Genomic DNA, 21,718 nt, shown 5'->3' on the forward strand with positions numbered 1-21,718 from the left:
ACTTTCTTTGTCTTTAAAATGAGGATAACAGTACCTACCTTTCATGGTTGTATGGAGCATGAAATGAGATGATGTACAAGGTATGTCCTGAAAGTGTCCAGCCATTTAGTGTCAAAATAGAGACATTTAATGAAGAAGATAACAAGATATAAGAAACATTGTACACAGGACAAGGATGCCTCAGTCCCCTTCAAAGTAGGCACCTGGGGACCTCACACAGTTCTCCCAGCATTTCTTCCACTGTTTAAAACCCTCTGCAAAATCCTTTCAGTACTATGTTGAATAAGAGAGGTGAAAGTGGGTATACCTGTATTGTTCCCTATCTTAAAGGGGAATGCTTCTAATTTTTGCCCATTGAATATGATGTTGGCTGTGGTTTTGTCACATGTGGCCTTTATTAAGTTGAAGTGCAATCCCTCTATTCTCACTTTGCTTAGGGTTTATATCATAAATGGGTGCTAGAGTTCATCAAATGCTTTTTCTGTATATAATAGATGATATGATCATTCAGTTTTTATCCTTCATTTTGTTTATGTGGTGTATCACATTTATTGATTTGTGGATTATATAAGCCTTGCATTCCTAGTATAAATCCCACTTGATCATGGTGTATGAACTTTTTAATGTGTTGCTGTATTCAGTTTGTTAATATTTGTTGAGGGTTTTAGTATGTATGTTCATGAAGTTTAATGATTTATAATTTTCTTTCTTTGTCTGGTTTTGAAATTAGGATAATGCTGACACTGTAAAATGAGCTTGGGAGTCTTCTCTCTTCTTCAAGTTTTTGGAATAGTTCGAAAAGGAGAGGTCTTAGTTCTTACCTGAATGTTTGGTAAATTCACTTGTAATGTTATCCAATCCAGGACTTTTGTTTGTTGAGAGGTTTTTTGGTTACTGTTTCAGCTAAGCTAGTTATCTGTCTATTCAAATTATCTGATTCATCCCAATTTAGTTTTGGAAGATTGTACATCTAGGAATTTATTAATTTCATCCAGATAGTCCAGTTTTTGGCATATAGTTGTTTGCAGTATTTTCTTACAATCCTTTCTATTTCTTTGGTGTCAGTTGTACTTCTACTCTTTTATTTCTGATTTTCTTCATTTGGGTCCTCTCTCTTTTTTTCTTTATGTGTCTTGTTAAGGGTTTGTCAATTTTGTTTATCTTTAAAAGAAAACCAGCTCTTGGATTCATTGATTTTTATTATTATTTTTTTAGACTATTTCATTTATTTCTGGTCTGATTTTTTATTATTTCATTCCTTCTATTTCATTACTTTGGGCTTTTTAAAAAGTGTTTTAAGTGTAATGTTAGATTGCTTATGAGCTTTTTTTGTTGTTTCTTGAGATAGTCTTATAATGCTATGAATTTCTCTCTTAGGATGGCTTTCCCTGTGTCCCACATTTTTTTGGTTCTTGTGTTTTCATTTTCATTTTTTAAATCATCTTTTGATTTCTACCTTTATCTCATTGTTAACCCATGCACTGTTTAGTAACATGTTACTTAGCTTCCATGTTTTTCAGTGTTCTTCTTGTGATCAATTTCTAGTTTTACAGCATTGTGGTCAGAGAAGATATTTGATATTATTTCAGTTTTCTTAAATTTATTGGGACTTGTTTTGTGTTCTAACATGTGATATATCCTAAAAAACATTCCATGTGCACTTGAAAAGAATGTATATTCTGCAGCTTTGGGATGAAATGCTTTGAAGGTATCAATTAAATCCATTTGATCTAGTGTGTCATCTAAGACCACCTTCTTCTTGTTGATTTTCTACTTGGGAGATCTGTCCATTGGTAAATGGGGTGTTAAATGCCTTACTATGATTGTATTTCTGTCAGTCTCTTCCTTTATATCCATCAAGATTTGCTTTACATATTTGGGTGCTCCTATGTTGGGTGCATAAATGTTTACAAGAGTTATATCCTCTTGTTGGATTGTTCCTTTTATCATTATGTAGTGTTCTTTTTTTGTCTCTTACTGTAGCCTTGGTTTTAAAGTCTATTTTGTCAGATATAAGTATTGCTACTCCAGCTTTTTATCCTTTCCATTTGCATAAAATGTCTTTTTCTATCCATTTACTTTTAGTATCTGTGTATCTTTCATCTGAGATGAGTTTCTGGAAGACAGCATATATATGAGTCTTATTTTCTTATCCATTCAGCTGCCTTATGTCTTTCATTGGAACACTTAAGCCACTTTCATTTAAATTGACTATTGATAGGTATATATCTGTTTCCATTTTATTCATTCAACTTTGTTCCTCTGATTTTTAATTTTTCTTCTTCTTAAAGAAAACCCTTTAACATTTTTTGTAATACTGGTTGGTGGTAACAAACTCCTTTAACTTTTTCTTGTCTTGGAAGCTCTCTATTTCTCCTTCAACTTTTAATGATAGCCTTTCTGAGGAAAATAGTGCCAATTATAAGTTTTTGCTTTTCAGTCCTTTGAATATTTCATGGCATGGGAATCTCTTCTGGCCTTAAATGTTTCTGTTAGGAAATCAGCTGGTAGTTTTATGGGAGCTCCTTGTAAGGTGATTAACTGCCTTTCTCTTTTGGCTCTTAAGATTCTCTCCTCTTCAGACTTTGCTGTTTATATATGATATATCTTGGTGTGGGCCTCTTTGGGTTCAACTTGTTTAGGTCTATCTGCACTTCCTGGACTTGTGTGTCTTTTTCCTTTACCACATTACAGAATTTTCTTAGTCAATATTTCTTTTTTTTTAAGATTTTATTTATTTATTTTTAGAGAAAGGGGAATCAGGAAAGAGATGGAGAGAAACATCAGTGAGTGGTTGCCTCTTGCAGGCCCCCACTGGGGACCTGGCCCACAAGTCAGGCATGTGCTTTGACTGAGAATTAAACCAAAAACCCCTTTGGTTTGCAGTCTGCACTCAGTCCACTGAGCTACACCAGCCAGGGCTACTTGATATTTCTTTAAATAGGTTCTCAATCCCTTGCTGTCTCTCTTCTCCTCTAGTATTCCTGTGATGCAGATATTTTTACAGTTCATATTATCCCAAAGGTCTTGTAAACTATCCTCATTTTTAAAATTCCTGTACTTTTTGGTTTTCTTATTGTGTGTTTTATGTAACCTTGTCTTCCAAGTCACTGATTCGATCCTCTTTTTCATCCAACCTGTTTATTCATTGTAGTCTATTTTTCAAAATATTTTATTTCTTTTTAGAGATAAGGAAAGGGAGGGAGAGAGGGAGGAAGCAAAACAGATGTACGAGAGAAACATTGATTGGTTGCCTCTCACATGCCCCCAAATGGGGACCTGGCCTGCAACCCAGACATGTATCCTGACTAGGAATTGAATCAGCAACCCTTTGGTTCACAGACTGGTGCTCAATCCACTGAGCCACACCAGCCAGGGCTATTGTAGTCTATTTTTTATTTTAGATATTGTATTCTTCATTTCTATGTTTTTATACTATTGTAGTTCTTGCTAAATTCCTTGAGCATCCTTATAACCATTAAAAAATTCTTTATGTGGTAAATTGCTTGCCATTTCATTTAGCTCCTTAAAAGAAAAGATTTCTCCTGTCTTTTCATTTGGGACATGTTTCTTTGTCTCCCCATTTTGTCTACCTCTTTGTATTTGTGTCTATGTATTAGGGAGATCTGCTTTGTCTCCCAAACTTGGGAGGATCTTTGGTGTAGCTCAGTATCAGATGCTGCATGTGATTGGCCCCTGGCAACCTGTTTGGAGTTTCCATGTGATCCAGTTTGTGGCTACCTTGGCTGGCCATGGGTGTACTTGGGAAGGACTAAGATGTAAATCAATGTCAGCTTCAACTATCACCAAATTCAGGGGCATGCAAATAAAAGGTCCTAAGTACCCTGAGATTTGCCTGTGCTCACCTTCACTTTTTCACTGTCTGTTAGGCTCACTCACTAAGGGGCCTCTGGCTGTACTTGTGTTGCATGAGAATGGTTCTCAGTGAATCACCAGGTAGGAGTGAGTAGTGTTCACCAGATACATGCAGGCTAAATCTTGGTGCCAGTGTTGGGTCTGAGGTCTTTCAGCAAGTGTCTCAGGGTATAAAAAGTCTAACTGGCACCTATCAGTTGCCCACAGACTGCTGAGATGCAGCAGGGTCTCAGGAAATCAGCGGGATGAGCCCAGTAGTGTCTATCAAGCCTGAACAATTCAAGATTTGGCTGTGTAAAGAAGGGCTCTGCACTCATTAGGACTGAAAGGAAAAAATGGCCTCCTTCCTAGGGCCACACAACTCAGTCTGTCTTAGAGTCTACCAGGAGGCAGATCTCAGCAGGACAGGGCTGTCAGGAGTTGGGAGAGTGGGACTAGCATATTTTCCATAAGTGTGATTGCCTGTCAGTCTTGGGAGTAACAGAGGAGTGGCTCTTACTGCAGAGCCACAAAACCCAGTCGCTGACGCCCCTTGATTCTCTCAGACCTCTATGCCTCTACCCAGGCAGCTGTCTCTTCAGCAGGGTGTGAGCTCTGCAGGATGGTGTGACAGGGAGTCCAGAGGGTGGAGCTATAACATTTCCCCAGACTGATGCTCTAAGGAGGTCAATGCTCCACCCATTTCACATCTCCATCCTTCCTACCTGTCTTAATGTGGCTTTTTCTGTAAATCCTTGGTTATAAAACTTCTGTTCATATGAGTATATCCTAAGAACCCTGAAACACCAATCCAAAAGAACCTATGCACGCCAACATTCATAGCAGCACAATTTACAATAGCCAAGAGTTGGAAGCAACCTAGATGCCCATCAGTAAGTGAATGGATCCAAAAACTATGGTACATTTACACAGTGGAATTCTATGCAGCAGAAAGAAAGAAGGAGCTACTACCCTTTGCAACAGCATGGATGGAACTGGAAAGCATTATGCTGAGTGAAATAAGCCAGCTGGTAGAAGACAAATACCATATGATCTCACCTTTAACAGGAACCTAAACAACAAAACAAACAAACAAGCAAAATATAACCAAAGACACCGAAATACAGACAGGCTGACAGGGACCAGAGGGGAGAGGGGAGAAAATTTCAGGGGAAAAGGGGAAGGATTCACAGGAACAAGTATAAAGGACACATGGACAAAAACTAAGGTGGCGGGGGAGTGGGAGGGAGGTGGGGAGGGCTGGGGGTGGGCTGGGATGGGAGTAAAAGACAGAAAACTGTACTTGAACAATAATTAAATAAATTTAAAAAAAAGACTTCTGTTCAGCTACTCTTCAGCTGGTTTTTCAAGTTGATTCTTTTATATTTTAGTTGTAATTCCAGTTTGGTCCTGGGAATATGTAAGTGTAACTTTTACCCATTCTGCTGCTATCTTGAATCTCCATCAACTTTTTAAAAGGAGAATGAAGAATCTTAATCTTGCCCTAGCTCATGTGGTTCAGTGGATTGAGCCAGCTTGTGAACCAAAAGGTCACCAGTTCTATTCCCAGTCAAGGCACATGCCTGGGTTGCAGGCCAGGTCCCGAGTTGGGAGCATGTGAAAGGCAACCACACACTGATATTTCCCTCCTTCCCTTTCTCCCTCCCTTCCCCTCTCTCTAAAAATAAATAAATAAGATCTTTAAAAATAAGTACAATGTTTATTTTAAAAAGAATCTCCTTTCTCAGTTATATTAAGTGAGCAATCTGTAACTTATTAACAAATGAAAAAGAAATAATGTGGAAAAACAGTATGTATTGTATACTGTTGTGGTGCTTTGTATACATAAAATATGAAAAAATACAGAACAAAATTATGACACTGTGACATTTCTTGATTTCAGGTAGGGAAATTGGGTTGCTGAGGGACAGGGATAGAAGGGAGACTTTTTACTGTGTACTATTTTATACCTTTTAATTTTGAATCTTGTGTTCGAAATAAAGAACAAACTTACAGTGACCAGAGGGGAGGAGGGAGGGGCATAACAGGGAAAAGAAGGAAAAATGTTGTCAAGGAACATGTATAAAGTACCCATGGACAAAGCCAAAGTGGGGAAGAATGGAGGGTGGGAGGTTTGGGTGGGGCGGGGATGAGAAAATGGAGACAACTGTATTTGAACAATTAAAAACACAAATACAATGAAAAACTTTTTAAAATATTTTATTTATTTATTTATTTTTATAGGGGGGAAAGGAAGGAGAAAGACAGGGAGAGAAACATCAATGTGTGGTTGCCTCTTGAGCACCCCCTGCTGGGGACCCAGCCTGCAACCCAGGCACATGCCCTGACCAGGAATCAACCTGCAACCCTTTGGTTCACAGGCTGGCATTCATTCAATCCACTGAGCCACACCAGGCAGGGCATCTGAAAAACTTTTACAATGAAAAACTTTTAAATATAAAAATTCTCCCTGGCTGGTGTAGCTCAGTGGATTGAGCGCGGGCCTGCGAACCAGACAATCGCGGTTCAATTCCCAGTCAGGGCACATGCCTGGGTTGCAGGCCAGTTCCCTGCAGGTCAGTTCCCAGCAGGGGACGCAGGAAAGGCAACCATACATTGATGTTTCTCTCCCTCTCTCCTTCCCTTCCCCTCTAAAGATAAATAAAATTTGTTAAAAAAAATAAAAAATAAAAATTCTACATGTATATTATGTTTATATATATTTATAGAAACATATAAAAATAAGAAGGTCTGGAATGATATACAACAAACACCAAACCAAACAGGTATTATGACTTAGGAAAGGGGAGGTGGGAAATTAGATGTATGTGTGGGATGGACATTTACTTTTTACTTTATGCTGCTTGAGTTTGAAAGGAGATTTTATAATTACAGAAGTTAACCACATAAAAAGAAATCTTATAGGGCTGGGGGCACTATACCAAGAGAGTACAGTTATTTTTTTTTAATTCTGCTATAAATGTATGGAAGGCTCAGCCCTATTAACATTTCTGTAACATCATTCCCATGAATATTTCTGATAGATTGAAGTTGTAAGACCTGGAGGTCACCACCCAAATTCAAGAAAATACACAATGCAATATACTGACAATATATTATAGAGTTGTACAGTTGATACACATAATTTTATTAGCAAATGTCACACAAATAAATTTAATATTTTTCTAAAAAGGGAATAAGACCTTACTATGCGAGAATTCAAAATTAAATAGTGAGCTGACCCTCAGTCTTACAATGACTTCTGTGAAGAATGCTTATAGTTCCCATATTAGAAGAACTATCCAGGAGGCAAAGGGCATAAAAAGATAAGAAGTGGATAACTACTTTTATAATGGTCCCGAAGGTATACCTTACATTTTCAAAGTGTGTAGTCTTTGGAGCTATTGAAAAGAACTTGTGATTTAGAGTCAGAATTCCTGTTTTTAAAATCTGGCTACATTTTAGAGTAGTTGTGTGAATTTGGATCATCAACTACCCCTGCAGTTAATGAACTACTCCTATAGTTAACTATTCCTATTCTATTACTTGTCTGAGAAACTTATTTAAAAATTAAATGAGATATTATGAATACACATTCTAAAGTATGTAGTGTTGTTCAAATACTGTTATTATTTTTCATCACCCACAGTGGTAGAGTTAATGACAGTTATAGTAGTTTCCCCATATTGTCATAGGGACATTACCTCTTTACTCCCAGAACTGTATGCCAACTTTTAAAACATGCAACTTCTAGAACATCCCTGGTTCAAAATTTGTCATGTTACTTGTTACTGTCACTGTGTGGGAAGAGTAAAGTTAATGTTTCATAGTAATACTAAAAAAATAATTGCTACTAGAAAAACAAAGTAGAAGTTTGTTGTTGAGCTTTATGTCTTTTTGAACTCTTAGAAGTGGGCAAAAGGACAGTATAAACACTGTTTTATTTTCTTAAATTTCAGTTATCTACCTCATATTCTACCATGCCATCTTTGTGTTCTTTACCTGGACCTACTGGAAGTCTATTTTTACACTCCCACAACAGCCAAATCAAAAGGTAAGAATACTGGTTATTTCATAAAGCCTAAAAACAGAGGAAAGTAGAAATGCCAATAATGCAAGAAAAGGACAAAAAGGAAAGTAAAAAGCTTTCTATTACAAAAACAGAGATTAAGGGTAATATTTCAAAAGGACTCTTGGTGATAAAGATAAATTAAGTGTAGGATTGCCTATTGAAGGTATTTGTGAAATCACCAGCCATGGATATATTTAATACTAGAAAACTACTACCTGCATTGATGATATAATTAGACAAACAAAAACCCATTTGGATTCTGAAAATTCATCTAGTTCAATTCTATGAAGCTATTATTTTAGAACCCAGTGAGACTGTGGAAGACAACTGTTAGGAAAAAGTTACAATAGTTCAATTGATCATTTTCAAATTGTGCTGTGTTGAATCAAAGTGTTTCCTGCAATATTTGGGAATATTTATTTAAAAATTTGTAATTATACCAGGCATTTCTATTATGTGACTACTATAAAACAGTTTTAATTCCAAAGTAGGAAAAAAAAAACAATGGAAGAGACTTAAACAGCCTGCAAACATTAAAAAAAATACTGGTTTAAATTTTACCATTTAAGGAATCAAATTGGTACACAAGAAAAAAATAAAATGCAAAACAAGGCAGCAATGCAAGAACTGATGAACATAAAAGATATAAGCATATAGAAAATAAATAGAAAAATTGTACAAGTTCTCCTTATAAGTAATTATTTAAAATATAAATGAATTAAACTATCCAGTTGAAAGGCAGATATTTATGTAATGGATTAGCATCACCTGGCTTTATGCTGTCTATATATGAGTCACTTCATTTTTTTAAAGATTATATTTAATTATTTTTAGAGAGAAGAGACGGGAGGGAGAAAGAGAGAGAGAAACATCAATGTGTGGTTGCCTCTCATGCTCCCCCTACTGGGGACCTGGTCTGCAACCCAGGCATGTGCCCTGACTGGGAATTGAACTGGTGACCCTTTGGTTTGCAGGCTGGCACTTAATCCACTGAGCCACACCAGCCAGGGCCAAATGAGTCACTTTAGAACTGAAGACATAAATAGGTCAAAGGTGAAAGGATGGAAAATATTCCAAGCAAATAGTAACCTAAAGATAGCAACAAGAGGAGCTGTACTAACATCACATAAGGGGGATTTTAAGACAAAAACTGCTGCAAGATACAAGGGAGAAAAGGATCTCACTGAGTGATGCCAGAAAGATGACAAAGTAGTAGACACTGGCCTTTGTCCTCCTACCAAAAACAACACACAGCTATGCTTGAATGAAAATAGTCATGGGAGGTCAAAAGAATCTAATTACATACCTGTAGCAACACAGCAGAACAAAAAATGGAGAATAATCATACAGGAAGAATTGCTAGGAAGATTAATTTGATGGTGACATCTTGAGAAGGCTAAGAACAAAGAAACAGGGCAGGTGCTAACAGTATCAGCCACACAACAGGTACTAATGTAGTCACCAGTGGACTCCTTTGTAGAGGACTCTGGCAGCTTTTGCCACCGAGAACCGCAACAGCCCCTGGGACAGCCATAACTTTCCACAGTTTTAACAGCAGAGGATCTCAAAATGTTTGGCAGTATGGACCCCAGCAGTCTCCACCACAGAGGATACTGGCAGCTTTTGCCACTGAGATAACCAATAGCCATCACTGCCACAGACTGTCCTTAAAGTAGGATGCTGCTGAGACCTCCCTACAAAAAGAAGCCCCTATTGTGCCATTGAGTACTGGGGATGCTACCCACAACCTTGTGCTTTCTCTAGACCCCAGGATACTTTACATGTACTTGCCACTAGATGCCAACATAACAGCCATTCCGCCCATGCTTGTCCTGCAAACCCTGGCTTCATAGCCACTCCGCCTATACCAGCACCTCAGACACCAGAGCCACTAACAACACATGATATCTCATGCTGCAGATCCCAGAGACACTATCATTCTACGCACACTTGTGCTCTGGACCCTAAATCCATGGCTACTCTGCAAGTGTTTACAACATGGAAACTGGAGCACTGCTGAAGTATATGTACCTGTACTCTAGAATCCATTACCATAGCTTTTCCACAAGTATTCAAACTTAAGACCCGAGTTGCCACCATATCAGACTCATCTATATACCACATATAGCTGCTCTTTGGACTCTAGTTCCATTACTGCTCAGCAAGTGCGTGTACCTAAGTCAATGGAGCCTATGCCTCAGACTCCAAAACCTCTGTAGCTCTGTGAGCCTGTAGATTTATAGAAGCTGGAGGCATCATACTTTCTGATTTCAAATCATGTTATAAAGGTATAATAATCAAAACAGTATACTGCTGACATAAAAACAGACACATAGATAAATGGAACAGAATCAAGAGCCCAGAAATAAACCCATGCATATATAGTCAACTAATCTTCAACAAGTTGCCAAGAATACACAATGGAAAAATAATAATCTCTTTAGTAAATGTTGGTGGAAACACTGGATATCTGTACAAAAAAGAATGAAATTGGACCTTTAGTCCATTCAAAAATAATTTAAAATGGAATAAAATAATTTAAACATAAAACCTCAAACCATGAAATTCTTAGAAAACCTACCTGAAATTGGTCTTGGTATGATTTTTTTTTTTTGGTTTTGACACCAGAAGTATATGCAACCAAACCAAAAATAAACAAGTGCAACTACATTTAACTAAAAACTGTTTACACAGCAATAAAAACAACCAACACAATGATATTGCAATATATGGAATAAGAGATAATATTTGCAAACTTTATACTTGCAAAAAGATTATTATCCAAGATATATACTGAGGTCTGTCCAGAAAAACGCCAGCTGCTGTTAATATAACTACACCAATGTAACCTGGCAGCCAAGGAGAATGGGCTGGAATGTTCATGCATGAATACTGACTAGAACTTGTTCTAGTCAGTGAGGGTGGTAGACACCATTGAGTGAGCATGTATACTGTATGGCAATTGCATTAAAAATGACTGAGCAAGTAGAGTAATAAATCTCCATCAAATTGTGCTTTAAGTTTGAACATTCCTCCACAGAAACTATTCAAATGATTCAGAAGACTGCAACTATGGGCAACTGCTAATTGGCAGCTTCATCACGACAGTGAACCTGCTCATGCATCATATCTTGTGCAGAGTTTTTTTGGTGAAACATCAAATCACTCCAGTGACTCAGCCCCCTACAGCCCAGATTTAGTGCCCCGTGACTTCTGGCTTTTCCCAAAACTAAAAGCATCATTGAAAAGAAAAAGATTTCAGACCATTAATGAGATTCAGAAAAATATGGGGGGACAGCTGATGGTGATTAGGAACACTATGTGAGGTCCCAAGGTGCCTACTTTGAAGGTAGCATTGTCCCATGTGTAATGTTTCTCGTAACTTCTTCAATAAATGTCTGTATTTTTCATATTATGTGGCTGGATACCTTCTGGAAGGGTCTTGTATGGAACTCAACAACTCAATATAAAAAAACCCCCACAAAACTAGCAACCCATTGAAAAAGACCCAAATAAACATTTTTGAAAGAAGACATATGAATAGCTAACAGGTATATGAAAAGGTGCTAAACATAGGGAAAATGCAAATTATCAGTGAAATGCAAATCAAACCAGAGAGATCACCTAACAACAGTCAGAATGGCTATTATCAAAAAGTCAAAACATAACAGGTGTTGGAGAGGATGTGAAGAAAATGGAATCCTTTAGCACTCTTGGGCATGTAAATTGTTGCTGCCACTATGGAAAACAGAATAGTTGTTCCTCAAAATATTAACAGTAGAGTTACCATATCATCCAGCAATGCCACTTCAGGGTATATATCTAAAGGAAATGAAGTCTGTATCTCAAAGAGATATCTACACTCTTATATTCATTGTGCCACTGATCACAGTGATAAAGATATGATCACAATACCTGATATCAAACTATGTTACAAGGCCACTGTAATCAAAAGTCTGTTACTGGCATAAGAACAGACATATAGATCAATGGAACAGAATGGAGAGCCGAGAAATAAAACCAGATCTCTATGATCAATTAATATTTGACAAAGGGAGCAGGGGCATAAAAAGGAGTAAAAATAGCCTCTTCAACATATGTTGTTAGGAGATCTGGACATGCAGAAAAATGAAACTCAACCAACTTAAACTATACACAAAAATAAACTCAAGATGGATAAAAGACTTAAATATAAGTCATGACACTATAAAAGTTCTAGAGGAAAACATAGGCAGGAAAATCTCAGATATTCTGCACAGCAGTATTTTCACCTATATGTCCACTAGAGCAAGGGACATAAAGGAAAGAATAAACAAATGGGACTTCATCAAAACAAAAAGCTTCTGCATGGCTAAAGAAAACATCAGCAAAATGAAAAGGGAACCAACCATATAGGAAAATATATTTGCCAATGATACCTTAGACAAGAGTTTGATCTCCAAAATATATAAAGAACTCATGATTCCACTCCAGGAAGAAAAACCATCCAATTAAAAAATGGGCAAAGGACCTGAACAGCCATTTCTCCAAGAAGGACATACAGAGGGCCCAGAGACATGTAAAGGATGCTCAGCATCACTAGCCATCAGAGATGCAAATTAAAACCACAGTGAGATACCACTTCACATGGGTCAGAATGGCCATCGTAAGCAAATCAACAAACAAGTGCTGGTGAGGTTGTGGAGAAAAGGGAACCCTAGTTCACTGTTGGTGGGATTGCAGACTGGTGTAGCCACTGTGGAAAACAGCATGGAATTTCCTCAGAAAACTAAAAATGGAACTGCCTTTTCACCCAGCAATTTCACTGTTGGGATTATACTCTAAGAATCCTGAAACACCAATTCAAAAGAACCTATGCACACCAATGTTCATAGCAGCACAATTTACAATAGTCAAGTGTTGAAGGCAACCTAGGTGCCCATCAGTAAATGATTGGATCAAAAAATATGGTACATTTACACAATTATATACTACATAGCAGAAAGAAAGAAGGAGCTCCTATCCTTCATGCTAGCATGGATATATCTGGAGAACATTATGCTAAGTGAAATAAGCCAGATGGTGAACATCAAATACCATATGATGTTACCTATAAGTGGAACCTAATCAACAAAACAACAAGCAAGCAAAATATAACCAGAGACATTGAAATAAAGAACAAAGTGACAGTAACCAGAGGGGAGGGATAATGGGGTAAAGAAGGGGAAGGGTGATCAGCAAACATGTATAAAGGAACCATGGACAAATCCAAAGAGGGGTAGGGTTGAGGGTGGGAGGTGGGGTGAGTGGGGTGGGGAAAATGGAGACAATTGTAGTTGAACAACAATAAAAATTAAAATAAAAATGTCAACAACCTATAAATATCTATGTTATAAAAAGGAGTAATATATTGCCCTGGCTGGTGTGGCTCAGTGGATTGAGTGCCGGCCTCTGAACCAAAGGGTTGCTGGTTCAATTCCCCGTCAGGGTACATTCCTGGATTATAGCCCAGGTCCCCAGTAGGGGGCATGTGAGAGGCAACCACACACTGATGTTTGTCTCCCTTTCTCCCTCCCTTCCCTTCTCTAAAACTAAAATAAAATCTTTTCAAAAAATAAAAAGGACTAATATATCAATGCAATATACATTACACCTTAAAGAATGAAAAAATTAAGAGCAGTCTAAACCCAAAGTTAGCAGAGTAAACAATAAGGATTAAAGCAGAGATAAACTAAATAAAAATAGAATACAGTAGAGGTAATCAATAAAACCAAAAGTGGGATTTTAAGATCAACTAAATTTGCAAACCTTTAGCTCAACTGACCTAGATAGAGAAAGGAGAGAAGACACAAAGTATTACTACTAGAAAGAAAAGTGGGGCACTACTATAGACTTTACATAAATAGAAATTATTAGAAAGTATTATGAAGAATTGTGTGTCAAGAAATAAAATAATCTGGATGATATGGGTAAATTCTTAGAAACACACAAACTACTACAACTAAACCAAGAAGAAATAAAATGTCTGAATATAAGTATAATGTTAAGAGGTAATAATAATAAAAAATCTATAAAGAAAAAAGACCACAACCAGATGATTTCACAGTTAAATAACAAACATTTAAAGAAGAATTAACACAAATTTTTCTCAAATTTTCTCCCCAGAAATGGAAGAGGGAGAAACACTTTGTATCATAAGCAAGAAAAAAAGTCATCTAAATTTGACATGAAGAAATAAAATGATCTGTTTTCATAGATAACATTATTAAATGAGCTTGAGAGGCTTTGCTCCTCTTGAGTTTTTTGGAGTAGCTTGAGGATAGGTATTTTTTTTCAAATATTTGATAAAATTCTTTTATGAAGCTATCCAGTCCAAAACTTTTGTTAGCTGGAAGTATTTTTTTTATTACTGCTTAAATTTAATTAATTGCAATCAGTCTATTTTGATTTAGTTTTGGAAGATTGTATGCTTGTATAAATTTATGTTTTGTCCAGATTGTCCAGCTTGTTGGCATATAGTTGTTTGTAATATTTTCTTATAAACCTTTGTATTTCTGTGGTGTCAGTTGTTACTTCCCCCTCATCATTTCTGACTTTATTTATTTGCATCTTCTCTCTTTTTTTCTTGATGTGTTTGGTTAAAGATATGTCAGTTTTTTTATTATCTTTTCAAGGAACCGGCTCTTGATTTCATTAATCTTTTGTAATTTTTGTCTCTATGGCATTTCCACTCTAATCTTTATTGTTTCCTTTCTTCTGCTTACTCTGGGCTTTGTTGTTTTTATCTATTTCTTTTAGGTGTAGGGTTAGATTGTTTATTTGAGATTTCTTGCTTCTTGAGGTAGGCCTGAAATGCTATAATTTTCCTTCTTGGAACTCTTTTTGCTGTGTTCCATAGATTTTGGGTTGTTGTGTGTTCATTTTAATTTTTCTCCAGTTAATGTTTGATTTCTTCCTTGATCTCATTATTAACACATTTATTGTTTAGTACTGTGTTATTTAGCCTTCATGTGTTTGTGTGTTTTTCTGTTTTATTTTTTGTAATTAATTTCTAGTTCCATACAATTGTGATCAGAAAATATCCTTTTTTAATCTTCAGAAGATTTTAATCTTCTTGAATTTATTAAGACTTGTTTTGTGTTCTAACAAGTGGTCTATCCTAAAGAATGTTCCACATGCACTTTATAAGAATGTAGATTTTGCTGCTGTGAGATAAAATGTTCTGTAAATATCAGGGAGATCCATTTGGTAGAGTGTGTCATGTAAGATCACTCTTGCCTATTGTTTTTTGTCTGGAAGATCTATCCATTGATATAAATAGTGTGTTAAAAAGTCCACTACTATGACTGTATTACTGTTGATCTCTCTCTTTATGTCATAAGATTTTCTTTATATATTTAGGTGTTCCTATGTTGGGTGCATATATGTTTACAAGGGTTATATTTTCTTGTTGAATTCATCCCTTTAGTATTAGGTAGTGTCTTTCTTTGTCTGTTGATACAGCCTTGGTTTTGAAGTCTATTTTGTCTGATATAAGTGTTGCTACAACAGCTTTTTGTTTTGTTTTGTTTTCACTTGCTTGGAAAAAATTTTTTTACATCCCTTTCCTTTCAGACTGTTAGTTGTACTTTATTCTGAGTGAGTCTCTTGTAGACAACATATATATAGGCCTTGTTTTCTTATCCATTCAGCAATGCTATGTCTTTTGACTAGAGCATTTAATCTGTTTACACTTAAAGTTATTATTGACAGGTATTTATTTGTTGCAGAGTTATTCTTTATAACTATGTTTATCTCCCTCTCTTTATTATTTTTTCTTCTTCTTAAGACCTTTCAACATTTCTTGCAGCACTGGTTTGGTGGTAATAAACTCCTTTAACTTTCTTTTGTCTGAGAATTTGTTTATTTTGTCTTCAATGTTAAATTATAGCCTTACTGCATAAAGTAGTTTTAGTTGTAGGCCTTTGCTTTTCATCTCTTTGAATATTTCTTGCCAATCCCTTTTGGCCTGAAATGTTTCTGTTGAAAAATCAGCTGACAGCTTTATGGGAGCTCCCTTGTACGTAACTGTCTCTTGCTGCTATAATAATTCCTTTTGACTTTATCCTTTGCCATTTTATTTTTTTAATTTTTTAAAATTTTTTATTGATTATGCTATTACAGTTGTTCTATTCCCCCCCTTCATTCCCCTCTACCCTACCCCCCATCCCCACCATTACCCCCCCCTTTAGTTTATGACCATGTGTCTCAAGTTCTTTAGATTCTATATTTCCCATGCTATTCTTGCTCCCCCCATCTATTTTCTATCTACTGTCTATGCTACTTATTTTCTGTACCTTCTCCCCCCCTTCTCCTTCTCCCACTCCCCTGTTGCTAACCCTCCTTGAGATCTTCATTTCTATGTTTCCCCTCCTGATCTAGCTGTCCTTTTAGTTTGCTTTTGTTTTAGGTGTGGTTGTTAATAACTGTGACTTTGTTGTCCTTTCACTGTTCATGTTTCTTTAACTTCTTTTTCTTCGATAAGTCCCTTTAACATTTCATATAATAAGGGCTTGGTGATGATGAACTCCTTGAATTTGATCTTATCTGAGAAGCACCTTATCTGTCCTTCCATTCTAAATGAAAGTTTTGCTGGATAGAGCAATCTTGGTTGTAGGTCTTTGGATTTCATGACTTGGAATACCTCTTTCCAGCCCCTTCTTGCCTGTAAGGTCTCTTTTGAGAAATATGCTGACAGTCTGATGGGGACTCCTTTGTAGGTGACTGTCCCCTTAGCTCTTGCTGCTTCTAGAATTCTTTCCTTCGTTTGAATCTTGGCTAATGTAATGATGATGTGCCTTGGTGTGTTCCTTCTTGGGTCCAACTTCTTTGGTACTCTCTGAGCTTCCTGGATTTCCTGGAAGTCTATTTCCTTTGCCAGATTGGGGAAGTTCTCCTTTATTATTTGTTCAAATAAGTTTTCCACTGGTGGCTGTGCCTTTCCCCCTTCTGGTACCCCTATAATTCGGATGTTGGAGTGTTTAAAGATGTCCTGGAGGTTCCTAAGACTCTCCTCATTTCTTTGAATTCTTGCTTCCTGACTCTTTTCTGTTTGGCCATTATTTGCTTTCTTCTGGTCCACTCCATTGATTTGAGTCCCAGTTTCCTTTTCATCGCTATTGGTTTCCTGTGCAATTCCATTCATTTCAATTAGTTTCGCCTTCATATGTTTGTCTAATTTGTGGCTATAATCAACCAGTTCTGTGAGGATCCTGATGACCAGTGTTTTAAACTGTGCGTCTGAGAGTTTTGCTATTTCTTCATCGCTTAGATTTATAGGCTCTGGGGCTTTGAGATCTTCTTGAGCCATTTTTGGTCTGTTCGCGCCCCTTAAGTACGAGGAGCGGAGCCTTGGACTCCCAGGTCACAGGTTTGTGACACTGTATGTGGGGGAAATGGCGGCCCCCTCCGCTGTTTCTCGCAGCTGGGTGAGGAGCAGAACCTTAGGTGGTTCACCAGGGTAGGGCTACTTAGGTTGCTGGATTATGATGCTGTATGTGGAGGCGGGGTCAGAGCGGGGAAATGGCGGTGCCCTCTGCTGCCGCTCACTGCTGGGGCCTGCTGGCTCCCGTCCAATTGCCCACTCCCTCATTTGTCTATCCATGCACGAATGCCTAACCACAGTCAACCCGCAGCCCTGCTCCCTCGCTGTTTCCCCGCGGTCTCTCGCTGAGTTGCCCACCAGTTCCAACCCTGCGCCTGAGTCCATCTGTCCGAGTTTTCCTGTGGAACCCCGCTCTGCCAGCTGCTGGTTTCGCCCTTCTTACCGGTTAGGCTGAAGAATTTGTTGTTATCAGACTTCTGAAAAGTTCAATTTTCTGTGTTCTGACTGTGTTTTCTGTTGCTAATATTAAGTTGTCTCTAAACTTGGTTGTGTGAGAAAGCACTGCGTCTCCACCTATGCCTCCATCTTGGTGGAAGTCTTTATAATTTTTGTTTGGTAAAAAGAAAAGGTGAGTCTTTTGGGCCTAATTAATAGCCAAAATATTAATTTTTCTATCACCTATATCCTATTCTATCACCACCAAAATGCCCCACCAAAACTTCATTTGCCAGCTCATTGTATTCTAATCCCCAAAAAGGCTTGGTTAGTGCCAGAAATTGAGCATCCAGGCATGGCCAATGATTCCAAACAAAAAACAACTTGTCAAATAACCACAAGGTATTCATCACATGCAAGCAGTAACACTATAACTACCAGAAAGTTATATTCCAAAAGATACCACCAAAATTAAAGTGTTGCCCCAAGGTACTAGCATTATTAAGTTAAAAATAATTTTGACAAACTTTTGAGTTAGTCAGTATAATTTTCTTTTTTTAAATATATTTTATTGATTATGCCATTACAATTGCTCGATTTCACCCCCTTTCTTGCCCTCCACCTGCACACCCCTCCCCCACCCTTCCCCCCCTTTAGTTTATAACCACGTGTCTCAAGTTCTTTAGATTCTATATTTGCCCTACTATTCTTGCCCCCCCCCATTTTCTATCTACCATCTATGGTACTAATTTTCTGTACCTTCTCCCCCCTTCTTCTCCTCCCACTCCCCTGTTGCTAACCCTCCATGTGATCTTCATTTCTATGGTTCTGCTCCTGATCTAGCTGTCCTTTTAGTTTGCTTTTGTTTTAGGTGTGTTTGTTAATAATTGTGAGTTTGCTGTCCTTTCACTGTTCATCTTTTTTATCTTCTTTTTCTTAGGTAAGTGCCTTTAACGTTTTATATAATAAGGGCTTGGTGATGATGAACTCTTTGAACTTGACCTTATCTGAGAAGCACTTTATGTATCCTTCCATTCTAAATGAAAGTTTTGCTGGATAGAGCAATCTTGGTTGTAGGTCTTTGGATTTCATGACTTGGAATACTTCTTTCCAGCCCCTTCTTGCCTGTAAGGTCTCTTTTGAGAAATCCGCTGACAGTCTGATGGGAACTCCTTTCTAGGTGACTATCCCCTTATCTCTTGCTGCTTCTAGGATTCTCTCTTTCATTTTAATCTTGGCTAATGTAATGATGATGTGCCTTGGTGTGTTCCTTCTTGGGTCCAACTTCTTTGGTACTCTCTGAGCTTCCTGGATTTCCTGGAAGTCTATTTCCTTTGCCAGATTGGGGAAGTTCTCCTTTATTATTTGTTCAAATAAGTTTTCCACTTGTGGCTGTTCCTCTTCCCTTTGTGGTACCCCTATAATTCAGATGTTGGAACGTTTAAAGATGTCCTGGAGGTTCCTAAGCCTCTCCTCATTTTTTTGAATTCTTGTTTCTTCATTCTTTTCTGTTTGGTCATTTTTTTCTTCCTACTGGTCCACTCCATTGATTTGAGTCCCAGTTTCCTTTCCATTACTATCGGTTTCCTGTATGTTTCCCTTCATTTCGGTTAGTTTAGCATTCATATGTCCCTCTAATTTGTGACTAAAATCAACCAGTTCTGTGAGCATGCTGATCACCAGCGTTTTGAACTGTGCCTCTGATAGGTTGGCAATTTCTTGGTCACTTAGAGTTATGAGCTCTGGGGCTCTGAGTTCTTGAGCCATGTTTTGATCTGTTCGAGACTGTTACTTATGAGGAGGGGAGCCTTGGGTGTTCACCAGGGCAGGGTCTCCCAGGTCGCTGGTTTGTGACGTTGTATGTGGGGGCAGGGTCAGAGAGGGACAATGGCAGTCCCCTCTGCTCCTTCTTGCTGCTAGGGCCTGTACCATCTGTCTCACTGCTTGGTCCTTTGCTGGCTTATCTGTGTGCAAATGTGTGACTGTGATCAGCCTGCCACCTTGCACCTTCACTGGGTCCCCCCATCACTACCCCACACCTGAGATCTGCCCTTGGCTGCCTGCATGCATCTGGGTGTGGGGGATCTTTTTTGCCTGCTCTGCTGCTGGCTCCGCTCCTCTAACTGGTCTGGCTGAGTGGTTCATTTTTGTCGGACTCTCGTATTGTTCAATTTTCTGTGGTTTGGCTGCTTTTTTTTTGTGGCTAAAACTTTGTTTTTAGACGTGGTTGTGCAAGAAGGCACAATGTTTCCACCTATGCCTCCATCTGGGTGGAAGTCTCATTATTTCTTTAAACAAGGTCTTGATCTCTTGCTGTCTCTCTTCTTCTGGTACGCCTATGATGCAGCTGTTGTTACACTTTTGTCCCAAAAGTTCCTCTGACTATCCTCATTTTTAATATTCCTGTTTCTTTTTGGTGCTCTGATGTGGTGTTTTCTGCTACCTTGTCTTCCAAATTACTGATTCAATTTTCTGCTTTATTTTTATTCCTTCTAGTGTATTTTTCATTTCAGATATAACATTCTTCATTTCTGAATTGCTCTTTTTTATGGTTTCTATATCCTTTTTCATGCTGTTGTAGTTCTCACTAAGTGCCTTGAGCATCCAAATTACCATTTTTCCCCCTCTGTACTTGCCTTCATTTTACTTAGGTCTTTTTCTGGAGATTTCTCTCATTCTTTTACTTGGGGCATGTTTCTTTGTCTCCCCATTTAGGCTGCCTTTTCCTGATTTTTCTGTATGTGCAAGGTAGATCTTCTCTGGGGTCTTGATAGGGTGGCCTTATGTAGTAGGTATACTGTCAGATCCGATGGCACAGTCTCCTTGATCACCTGAGCTGGGTGCTCCATGAATGTCCCTTGTGTGGATTATGTGAGCCCTCCGGTTGTAATTGAGTCTTAATTACTATTGGCCTGTACATGCATGGGTTCAACCTTCAGGCTTGCTAACTGTGAGGATCAACCCTGACCACAGTGTGCTAACTGCTGTGTAGTTGCTGACCACACTATGTGGAACTCTCCTCAGTAGAGTCTGGTGCCTGCCAACATATGCCTTTGGATATGCCTCTTGTGAATCTAATTGGATCCTGTCCTGATGTTGTCTGCAGCTGGCCACTGGATGTGTTGGTTCTGGGCTTCTTGGGATAGACTATGGTGTAGTCCGATGTCAGATGCTGCCTATGACTGGCCCTGGGCATCCTTTTTGGAGCAGTCTTGATGTGTCTTTTTTTTTTCTTTTATCCTTACCTGAGGACATTTTTTTTAATTTATTAATTTTTTTTAGAGAGGGAGGAAGGGAGACAGAAAGAGAGGGAGAGAAATTTCAGTGTGTCATTGCCTCTTGTATACCCCCCACTGGAGACCTGGCCTGCAACCCAGGCATGTACCCTGATGGGGAATCAAATCCATGACCCTTTGGTTCACAGGCCAGTCCTGAATTCACTGAGTCACACCATCTAGGGCTTGATGTGTCTTCTTTTGTAAATCCCTGGTTATAAGACTTCTGTTCTGCTAGCCTTCAATTGGTTATTTGGGTTGATTGTTCTATATTTTATTTGTAATTCCACTTTGGTCCTGCAAAGAGATGAGTGTAGCTTCTACCTACTACTCCAACACCATCTTGAGTCTCAAAAATAGATTTTTAATAACTTGTTACCATCTAGCACTTTTACACCAACTCGTGAAACAGGTATTATTGCCTCTATTGTATAGATGAATAAACTTAAACTGAGTGTCTGATTTTTAAAAGTGATTTTTTAAACTATTAAGTGGAAGAGATTTAAACTCAGAAAGTCTGGACATAGATCAGTTCCTTCTCTTGTCTTTTTAAAAGATGTTATTTATTTATCTTTAGAGGGGAAGGGAAGGAGAGAGGGAGTGAAATATCAATGTATGATTGCCTCTCATGCATCCCCTGCTGAGGACTGGCCTGCAACCCAGGCATGTGCCCTCATTGGGAATTGAACCACGATCTTTTGGTTCGTGGGCCCATGCTCAATCCACTGAGCTCCACCA

General features: G+C 38.1%; 1 protein-coding gene across 1 annotated transcript in view; it reads left to right on the forward strand.

Annotated features, from left to right (window-relative positions):
* ZDHHC15 (zinc finger DHHC-type palmitoyltransferase 15) overlaps positions 1-21,718 on the forward strand; it is a 109,189-nt gene that overhangs the window by 23,899 nt on the left and 63,572 nt on the right. Inside the window, exon 3 of the mRNA XM_037139551.2 lies at positions 7,815-7,909. Within this exon, the coding sequence (XP_036995446.1) occupies positions 7,815-7,909 (95 nt within the window). The remainder of the gene's footprint in view (positions 1-7,814; positions 7,910-21,718) is intronic.

Source organism: Artibeus jamaicensis, unplaced genomic scaffold, assembly GCF_021234435.1.
Source record: "Artibeus jamaicensis isolate MK-2021 breed Jamaican fruit bat unplaced genomic scaffold, CSHL_Jam_final contig_240, whole genome shotgun sequence".
Lineage (NCBI taxonomy): Eukaryota > Metazoa > Chordata > Mammalia > Chiroptera > Phyllostomidae > Artibeus > Artibeus jamaicensis.